General features: G+C 47.9%; 1 protein-coding gene across 5 annotated transcripts in view; it reads right to left on the minus strand.

Annotated features, from left to right (window-relative positions):
• LMNA (lamin A/C) overlaps nucleotides 1–8,410 on the minus strand; it is a 57,358-nt gene extending 48,948 nt beyond the window's left edge. The window contains exons 1-2 of one of the 5 annotated variants that reach the window (XM_061606795.1): nucleotides 8,120–8,410; nucleotides 6,520–6,884 (exon numbers count right to left, since the gene is read on the minus strand). In XM_061606795.1, the coding sequence (XP_061462779.1) occupies nucleotides 6,520–6,869 (350 nt within the window). In that variant the 5' untranslated portion in view covers nucleotides 6,870–6,884; nucleotides 8,120–8,410. Of the gene's footprint in view, nucleotides 1–6,519; nucleotides 6,987–8,105 lie in introns of those variants that run through there. The other 4 variants (XM_061606793.1, XM_061606794.1, XM_061606792.1 and 1 more) reach the window with 4 other exon arrangements.
• Between the last annotated feature and the right edge of the window lie 2,240 nt (nucleotides 8,411–10,650).

A 10,650-nucleotide genomic window follows, 5' to 3' on the forward strand; every position in this document is an offset into this window, starting at 1 on the left:
ATCACACACTAAGCTGCCTCTCAGGGTTGTTGCAAAGAAAAACACACCCAAGGCATTTGATTCAGGATTGCTTTTACTTACTACGGGATATCACTGCACTCACACATGCCACCAAGCTACAAGTAGCTGTGGCTTTCCTACACATTTCACACCCACTGTAGGTAGTTGCATGATTCTTTTTAGAAAGGTCACCAAGTTCCTACATGGAATCCATGAAAAGGGGTGAAGCAAACGCAAACTCATCACAAGAGCAGCAGAGAAAGCAGTCCCCTATCAGGTCAGGCTAGCGGCCCGTCTAAGCCGGAAGTGTCTGTCCTGAGTGACAGCAGTGATGGGGTCTTTCTGGAGCTCAGTGGAAGACTACCTCCTCTACATGTGGAAAAAGCCACAGATCTGATCCCTGGCATTACCAAGAAGGGCTGGGAAAGAGCCCTGCACCAGGCTACTCCCTACATTGTACTGAGCAAACAAATCCATACAGGGCAAACAAATCCATACAGTCAAGAGCTGTTGGTGATAACAGCCAAAATTAACCTCGCAAATCAAGACAAATTAAGTCACTAGTCCACTAATTTGTTTCAGTAACCCTGCCCATCCAGACCAATGCAAGATATTTCTGGCAAATCAACAGCCTGGGGGGAAAAGAGGGGGTGTTGAAGAGTAGCCAGTTTCATCCAGTTTAGTAAAACTTCCCTGCCTACTCACCTAGAGACAGTCCTTACTCACCAGAGGTGAGTAAGCAAGTGGTTATGTACACAATATACCCAAGTATCAAAGGCTAAGGACAAAGAAGCAAAAGGCACATATACACACACATCCCTTCAGGCCCTGCATATGAGCTCCCTGGACACAGATAGCTAGCCGCTGCTGGAAACAGAAGGCTGGGCTTAAGAGGGGCCTTTGGATAAGACAGAACAAGGCAAAGAATATGGCACACAGGTCTGAGATTCAACATGAGCCCAGAACCTGTTTCAAGGGCCAGGGTTCTAGTCATAAAATGTGCACATACAGGAGTGCCTCTGAGCATACACAAACCAAGTTTCACTCCACAACGCATTAACTACAAAGCCCCTGTGGATCCTCAGGTGGCTGGCTGGGTGCTGCTGCAAGCCAGCTCAGCAACTGTGGACACTCTCCAGGCTGGTTAACGATAACCCATCCAGTGGTCGCTTGTGGGCTCCCACTTTGGCCTCTCGTGGCAGCTTCCCACCAAAGTCCTCCAGGGACACTGTTGCCCTGTTTTACAAAGAGGAGTATTTATAACACTCCAGTTGCATCTGGCTCTGTAGTTCAAAGGGGCAACCCAAGACAAAACTGGCCTGCCTGGGCGTATTGGCCACCTCTCCCCCCACCCCCAGTGACTGCTCAGGGGATTATTATGCCAGAATGTTGGCGGGCATCCTAGTTGCTGAGGGGGCAGAGTCAGGCAAGAAATGTTGCAGGGGTGGGAATCAGTGCTGTTGCTGTGCAGAAGTGGAAGGTCAGTGTGGCTGCAGGGAAAGTCTCAGGAACAGGGGGGGTGCATGTGTTGCATGGGATGGCAGGAGAGAGTCAAGGTAAGCAAAAGGGCAGGGAAGTCCGTCTGCTGTTCGTGGGAAGGGTTGCAAGGAGGGTGATTTGGAATAATTAGAAAGAAAGATCTTTCATATCTGTCACTGCCCTGCAATTGGGAGGGATATTTTTCATTTACACCCTGACATGGTCAAAGTTATGATGAGGCATGGATTATGGTGCAGGGGCCTGATGCTTTCTCCCAAGACACTGTGGTTTTTGCTGGTGCTAAAAAAGGAAAAGAACAATATGTGCCTGCTGTCAAGTCCCGATATGTTCTTGTAAACACCAGCTCTTGTTCACCTTTTTTAAAAAAATAAACAAAACATGCTTCTAGTCCTCAAGGTCACAATAAAATGGAAAATGCCAACAAAAGCATCAGAAACTAGAGGCATGCCAGACTACACAGCCTTTCAGGGACAGCTGAGCCTTAAGGAGTAGGACATATGGTTCAGCAGACCACATCCTACCAGGCTTCCTACCAGCCTTAACCATTTGTTCACCTCTCCACTTCTAAATTAGAGGATCGGACAGAGATTAAGAAAACAAAGCCAGCTGCACAATACAGATAACTGCCTTGCCAGGCTGCTGGTTGAGCCTGAGTGGCTAAGATATCAAGCGGCTGTTTCCACCCAGCCTCTAGATTAATGTTCGCCTGGATATGCATGATTGCCAGTTGCATGCCCCATTTTAACTTTGTGGTGCCTAGAATGCAATGCACGCAAGACCTCCCAATTACGTCAAGTCAGCTTGATCAGGATCCAGCACCTGAGACACGGCCAGTCTGGCACAAAAGAGCGATTATTGTGTTTCTGAAAGGCCTAAGCACCAAACGACACTGTGGGAGGCACAGAGAGGAACTGAAGGCAAATGAATTTTAAAAAATCCAAAGATGAGCGATGTGCTCGAAGGGGGAACAGTTGTTACCGCCTGAGTGATGCTTCCTCACCCAACATACTCTGATCTTTGCAAAGCCACCACTGATTTTACAGGCAAAGAGGGAACCGCCTGCAAGATGGAGAACTCAGCTTCTGCTGACAGGCGTGGGTACTCACTCCCACACAACGTCTAACTTGTCCCCTGGAATTTCTATATGCACTTCAGAATCAATGAATTACGATTTTGGGTTCCCCGGCTGACTCACACCACCTTCTGTTTGTGGTCTCACAACATTTGTCGCCTCCCTTGGCAACTGCTACCGCTAAGGAATCTGACAAGGCGGGCAGGCAAATAGGCTAATTGCCAAGGAGCCTTGTAAAATGGAAAGGCAGGTAGCTGCCCCGTGGGAGTTGCGGAAGGGCTGCATCTGGGGCTGTTTGAAGCAAAAAACAAACCAACATGGCTCTCAAGATCTGACATGGCCTGCACAGCGGCTAGCAAAAGAGGCTGGATGGGATTTTCCAAAACATTTCCCGCTGCTCTGAGTTTCCCAACTCCTACATAAAAAAAGGCAAAGCTACAACAACATGCAACTGCCATTGCCAATATTCACCATTAACTCTTTCCTAAATTTAGATTGTAATTTTCCAAATTATTATTGCAACCATGAGGACTAGAAGCATTTTTTTTTAAGTTCCCAAGCACTCTTGTGGTTGAACACAGGAGCATATAAGAGAAGTGGCAACTGTGGTTAAGCCACCCCATGACGTACACCAAAACTGCTATCTAACCATAATCTGAAGCTTGCTGTATGAATCACTTTTGATGCAACATACCAAGGCAGATGTATCATCAGACGGGCTGGGGGTGGAGGAGAATGAAAGGCACACCTATAGTGCCTCTAGCTCCTATGTCCCAAGAACAAACAGTCAGGGATATTAAATTCTACACAATTATTAACAGCCACCGCTCACCTGGGGAGAGTAGGAATTGCTGTCAGGCAACCAGGCAGGGGAGCTTTAAATAAGGTTGGCCAGAAGGACATAGCACAGGGTTGTCCGGGCAAACGAGCTAACATAAATGCTTATGCTGTAGTAACCTGGGCGGATTTAACTGCAACCCATTATTTACTCTGACACTGGCTATTATATTTCAGACATCATATGCAGTGTGTTTCAAGTCTGCAGAACACTTCACCATTATATCAGTAACGTATAGCACTGCCTTAGACAGCCAGTGTGGCATAGTTGTTAAGGTGTTGGACTATGACCTGGGAGAGCAGGGTTCAAATCTCCACACAGCCATGAAGCTCACTGGGTGACCTTGGGCCAGTCACTGCCTCTCAGCCTCAGAGGAAGGCAATGGTAAACCCCCTCTGAATACCACTTACCATGAAAGCCCTATTCATAGGGTCGCCCATAAATCAGAATCGACTTGGGCAGTCCATTTCCATTTTTCATAGCACTGCCTTATCAGATAGGCCCATACTTTTATCATTCCAATTTGGCAGACAAAGGACTGAGTTACAGTGAAAACTAAGCACAGAGCTGGAAGTAAACCCCACTGAAAGAAGTGGGGCTTCCTTGTGAGTAAACACACACAAGAGATGGGGCTGCAAGGCCATCTACAAGGTTTGAATCACAAACCAGGAAGTACATCTGGATACTCCAGAGGTAATCTGAGGCAAGGCACAGATTTACGGACTTCCTTGGTCTGGCGCCCTCCAGATGTTCTGGACTATGATTCCCTTCCGTCCCAGCCAACACAGCCGAGGCCGATGGAAGCCACAGTCCAAAACATCTGGAGGGCACCAGGCAGGAGAAGGCTGGCACAGAACAATCTCGGGTAAACTGCAACTTAATTCTCTGTTGTATGTTACTCATATGCATTCATAAAACGCATCTTCAAGCTTGCTTTCGACTACTGTGCTTTTTGCAGCACTTCAAAGCGGCAAGGGAGAATGCGGGCTCCCCCCACTTCCAGTGCAGACCCATCCAGTGTTAACCAACAGTCACATGTCCACACGGAGAATGGCCGCCCAGCCAGCACCCAGCACTGGCTACTTTCTCAAACAGCTCAGCCACACATAGCACAATAGACCCAGGATCTAAATGGAGATGGCTCACGATGCTATTGAGATGACCACAAAGTTATCTAAAGAGGGATCTGCAATGGGACACATGCAAGTTAAATATAAAACTCTGAGCTGCATTCGGCGGCATCTGCAAGAGGCATTATTTCTGGGAAAAGTGCTCTAGAGATTATTCAGAAAGGACGCAATCCCTCAACCCTCCTACTTCTAAGACTTCTCAAATGAAAGGGCTAGGAATGAAGTCGAAAACTGTAAGAAGAGGACGCTGGCATGCAAACTTGGCATAAAGCCACTGTGTCCTCCAAGTTCCCTGCTGCCTATCAGAACTCAGTTACGTCTCAGAAGCAGAAAGCCGCCAGAGAAGGCGGGCAGTTTTTCTGCATGCCAGCACAGCACTATCAAATCATGCAGGACAGAACACAGTCACTATAGCTGCCTTCTATTTCCTTAAAAAAACACACCCTGAAATCTGAGTTTTGAAGTTTCTAGTCCTCATGGATCAAGAGGGGGGGAAATACCCCCGAGAGCCCACAAGAAACTCTCGTTTGAAACTAGATGTGGTATAAAAGGGAAACTGCTACTCTCTATACTTCCTGCTCCTTTACCACGATAACCACCAGCAATTTCCCTCAATTCAGTCTGTTTCTCTGTAAGTCTCAATCCACATTCTCTATCACGTGCCCAAGAACTGGGAGACAGCGACTCCACCCCAACCCCACCACAAGTAACTAAGCATGTGGTACAATCTGTCCTATGTGCATAATTTAGTCAGCTGCAAATTTAGGATAGGCGGAGTAAAATATATACACACACAATATCTCAATTCCAGAGCCACACCCTAAAGGAAGATTTAAGCCAACACTAAAAAAAAAAGCGGAGAGGAAAAATCTAAAATGGAGTCAATTCCAGAATGGGCGCAGATTCGCTAAGCAGTTTGTTAAACCGAATCCGCACCCTGCATGGAAAAGGGATCGAGTCGTTTTGTCGGCACAAGAGTGAAATCATTTAAGAGGTGCTCCCTTCAGGCTGGAGGGCTCCCTGCTCCAGCTCACAGAGCAGCAGTACTCCAAGGCCAACCCCACACAGCTCTTGCAAAGACAAGATGGAGCTACAGGCAAGCAGCCACCGCTCTGCCCAAAATTTGGTTTGGCCAAAGATAAAAACCTGGTAAACTTTTTGGAGGCCAAGGAAGTCCTCTAAGCAACTGGAAATTGTGTCAGAATCTGAGCAAAACTCAGGGCCGGCTGGTCCAACAAATCTAACTCGTCACAAAATTCATGGCAAACTGGAGCTGTCTCATGCTTTGCTCCAAGAGCAGGCCGATGTCTTGCTGGACGCCCCACACTGACTGGTAGCCAGCAAAATGGAGGCTCATGGCAAACCAACCAGAGAGCCCACAAGGAACCGACAGTGACAAACAGAGCCTTTCCCCTGTTCAAAAAGGGTTGGAGATGTAGAGTTATACCCAGCCAGGTTTCACTCCAAGTAGAACCACTAGAATTAATGGACAAGTTAGCCATGCCCATTCATTTCAGTGGGTCTATTGACACGTTACCTCCCTGGCAGGTGGCCAATCTTTCCACTGCCAAACAGGGACCTCCAGGCTGCTGCCACTGCCACAGATATCACAGTGCCAGCCTCAAAAATAAGAATTTCCAAAAAAAGAATGAAAGTTAATTTTTTTTAAGAAAAGGAATGTGGGCTCAGAGAAGACAATTCCTCCTCTACCTCTCTCTGCCCAGAGAGCGCCATCAGCTCTCTAGCTGGAGGGTGGCCTCCCTGCCCCAAGGCTGGCAACATGCATGCCCTCTTGGTCCCTGCCAACAAGGGCACGAGGACACATTTGCCAGGCTTTCCGCCTTGAGCTGGATGCCATCCGGACTACTTTACATTCCAGAACGGTGCAGTCTCGGGGTGGGAGGAGGAGAAAGCGACAGTTGTGCAGACTAGGGCCCCCTTCCCGAGTCAAGGCGCCAACCCCGAGACAGGCATCTTACCTGGCCTTGAGCTCCTTGAACTCTTCCCGGACTTTACTGAGCTCCAGCTGCAGGCGGGCCCTCTCCTTGGCCACCGAGTCCAGCGTCTTGCGGGCATCCGCCAGCTCCGCCTCGTAGGCCGCCTTGATGCCCGTGACTTCGCGGCTCACCTCCTCCTCCGACTCGGTAATGCGCAGTCGAAGGCCGGCATTTTCAGACTCCAGGGAGCGCACCTTGTCGATGTAGACGGCCAGCCGGTCATTCAGCTCCTGCAGTTCCTCCTTCTCCTGCAGGCGGGTGATCCGGGCCGGAGAGAGCGGGGTCGAGCCTCCTGCGCTCCGGGTATTCCTCTTCTGACTGGGGGTCTCCATGCTGGCGTTCAGGCCCTGGGAATGACAAGGACAACAACAGAGGGACGCAGCGCTCTACTCCCTCTCCCTTCCTCTGTGCTTCACGCCAACTGACAGTCGGTCTGAGTCACTGCCTTGGATAACAGCTCATATATCTTTGGGGAAAGGCAGGGGGGTGGAGGAAGAAGGGGAGGGATTATGCAAATATAACCCAGCCCCCATTTTTGCTGACTTAAAGGAACAGGGCTCAGAATGGCGGGAGAGAATTTGCTAGCTGCCCTGCCCAGGACTGGATTGCTGAGCCCCATCTGCAGTAGACGTTTAAAGCACTATCATACCACTTTAAACTGTCATGGCTTCCCCCAAAGGATCCTGGGCCCTGTCGGTTGTTAGAAGAGACTCCTTTTCCCCTCACAGAGCTACAATTCCGGGAGTTCCCTGGGAAGAGTTTTTGATTGTTAATCAAACTCCGAGAATGGTGGCTCTGTGAGGGGAAGAGGCGGTTGTGGCCTTCAGTTCCCAGGATCCTCTGGGGGACGCCGTGATTGTTTAAAGTGGAATGATACTACTTTAAATGCAGGGTGCAGATGGGGCCCCCCATTCTCAAACACTTCCCCTCCATTTTCAGCTCTCGTCATGCCTGCCAATGGTCTTTCCCTCCTCTCCTTCACTCAGTGGTATTTTGAAGCTCAAGACAGTAAGGACAATTTCGGGAAGGCCCATAGCTCAGTGGGTTTGCCTGAAGTTTCAGTCCCCGATGGCATCTCAGGTAGGGCTGGGAGAGACTCTTGCCTGGAACCCTGGAGAGCCTTTGCTGCCAGTCAGTGCAGAGAACACTGAACTAGATCAGACCTATGATCTGGCTCAGTATAAGGCAACTTCCTGTGTTCCTAATTTCTTTCCGGGTAAATATAGGGAACAGGGATGTTGGCACTGTGGGTCTTACTAAAATAATAATAAAAAAAGAGGACCAGGGAGCGAGCTGAGGGTGCAAATCATCTGGAGGACCTCAGAGTGGGGGTGGGGGTGAGCATCCTACTCTGGCTGGTGCTGAGCTGCGCCCCCCCAAAAGCTAACGTACATTCAGAAGGGCCACGTGCAAAGAGGCTAGGAAACGCTGCTTTCTGTTGAACACCCCCCCGTAAAAAAAAAATCTTTATCCAGAACCCCCCCCCGAACAGATCCACGTTGGTGAAACAGAAGCTGGGTGTGTGTCTCCAGACCGGACCCCCAGAGAGAGCTGGCCGGTTGTCTTACCTACTTACCCCTACCTGGAGCGAAATAAGTAACTTTTCTTTGTAGCCACGTCACATCAAGAGAGCCGCGACCCTCTCGCCCGGGCCAATTGCTGAAGGAAGAGTCAGCTCCAAGGCTGCGAAGGCATCATGCATTTAAAACACGTCCCCCCCCCACGCACCCCAAGAAATCCTGGGAACTGTAGTTTGTTATAGGTGGTGGGAATTGTAGCTCGGAGAGGGGTCAACTACATTCCCAGGATCAGCGGGAGGGGGGAGGGGAGGGGAGATCCGCTTGTACAAATCCCACAGCTGGAATGATTTACTCCTCTTTAATCAGGCCTCTCTCTCTCTCTCTCTCTCATTGGTCCCTCTCTTTTGCCTGTCAGCCAATGAGAGACCACGCTAGGTCATCCGTTCGAAACCATTCTGTCTTTCCTCATTGGCCGCCGAGGTAGCCAATCGGTGCCTTTCAGAGGCTCCCATCTTTGGATTCTGAAATGCACTTTTGGCACTGGACGGGTGAAGTTGTAAAGCTGCTTGCTATCCAACGCCCAGAAAGGACGGGGCCGTTAAGCGAGTTGAAGAGTCATTTTCCTCTCCTCAGGAATCCCTGGGAGTTGTGGTTCTGTGAAGGGGTAAAAATCAGTAACAGAAAGCTAGCACCCTCACCAAACTACAATTCCCAGGATTCAGCTGCTATGAATGTGGAATACAAATATGCCATGGCTTGGGCAAATGGCCTGTTTTGCATTCGTTGTTGGGACTAGATTCACAGCTGCAACCCTGAGCCCCCCTCCCCCGCCCTAAGTAGGGCCCCAATGAATGAACTGAATGAATCCTCCTGCAGAGGAATTAGGTATAGGATGTTTTGTGTGATGATGAATTCTGCAGGAGTCAAAAGCTTGCCACAGTTTATAATTTGGCAACAATTATAAAGCTATTGCCCTGATACTGATTTTGGTTTTTTTCCTTATGGATCAATAGACCAACTTCTGCTTTTTACATTTAGGGTAACATTGTAACACTAAGTTTCACATTGTTACACTCAGTAGCAAATAAAAGAAACTGTTACTTACAAGGACATTTGACAATCCCATGACATAAATTCCACCCATATTAGAAGTGAGACAAGAAAAACACATATTTAATGTTGTTACGATGCAACAAACATACTCAGAATCAGAAAAAGGGAGAGTAAAAGAGAGGACCAAGCCTGTACCGTGCAAATGAAGAATTTGTTAAGCATTCCAAATTCTTGCATAATGCAGAGGAGGGTTCCTACTGTGTTCTTTCATGTTAACAAAACTAATAAAATCATACCAAATTTTCACAAATTTGCCTGTGAATAACCACTTTAAGTACTTTAAGTTACTGTGTCAGCTTTTCCATGAAAGCAAGGCACCACATCATGTAGCACCCTTTAGCTCTCTCTGATGTTTAAGAACATAAGAACATAAGAAGAGCCTGCTGGATCAGGCCAGTGGCCCATCTAGTCCAGCATCCTGTTCTCACAGTGGCCAACCAGGTGCCTGGGGGAAGCCCGCAAGCAGGACCCGAGCGCACGGACACTCTCCCCTCCTGAGGCTTCCGGCAACTGGTTTTCAGAAGCATGCTGCCTCTGACTAGGGTGTCAGAGCACAGCCATCATGGCTAGTAGCCATTGATAGCCCTGTCCTCCATGAATTGGTCTAATCTTCTTTTAAAGCCGTCCAAGCTGGTGGCCATTACTGCATCTTGTGGGAGCAAATTCCATAGTTTGACTATGCGCTGAGTAAAGAAGTACTTCCTTTTGTCTGTCCTGAATCTTCCAACATTCAGCTTCTTTGAATGTCCCCAACTTCTAGTATTATGAGAGAGGGAGAAGAACTTTTCTCTATCCACTTTCTCAATGCCATGCATAATTTTATACACTTCTGTCATGTCTCCTCTGACCCGCCTTTCCTCTAAACTAAAAAGCCCCAAATGCTGCAACCTTTCCTCGTAAGGGAGTCGCTCCATCCCCTTGATCATTCTGGGTGCCCTCTTCTGAACCTTTTCCAACTCTATAATATCCTTTTTGAGATGAGGCGACCAGAACTGTACACAGTATTCCAAATGCGGCTGCACCATAGATTTATACAACGGCATTATGATATTGGCTGTTTTATTTTCAATACCTTCTCCACAGGCTTGTTGTGAGGATAAAATGGAGAACCGTGTATGCCAACTTGGGCTCCTCGAAAGAAGGCAAGATATAAATGTAATAAATAAAATAATCAATAAAATTTTTAAAATAGTGATTCTCTTTTCTCTTTCTAACACTTGCAGTGTAAAGAATCACTCCTGAAGCATGCACGGACACCTCAGAAATTTCATTTCTGGAGAACTCAGAAAAAGAGAGCTGAAAGCATGCAGTCTGGCAATATATTAACAGGGCCTCCCCCAAAAGTGAAAAAATAGGCAGAAAATAGTAAACAGAAACTGTTGGAAAGTACCCAGAAGTTTCCAGTCCTTAATTCTTGTTAATTCAATAAGTAGCTGTTAAGTTTCCAGTCCTTAATTCTTGTTAATTCAATAAGTGGCTG

The sequence above is a fragment of the Rhineura floridana genome, chromosome 22, assembly GCF_030035675.1.
Source record: "Rhineura floridana isolate rRhiFlo1 chromosome 22, rRhiFlo1.hap2, whole genome shotgun sequence".
In the NCBI taxonomy this organism is placed as follows: Eukaryota; Metazoa; Chordata; class Lepidosauria; order Squamata; family Rhineuridae; genus Rhineura; species Rhineura floridana.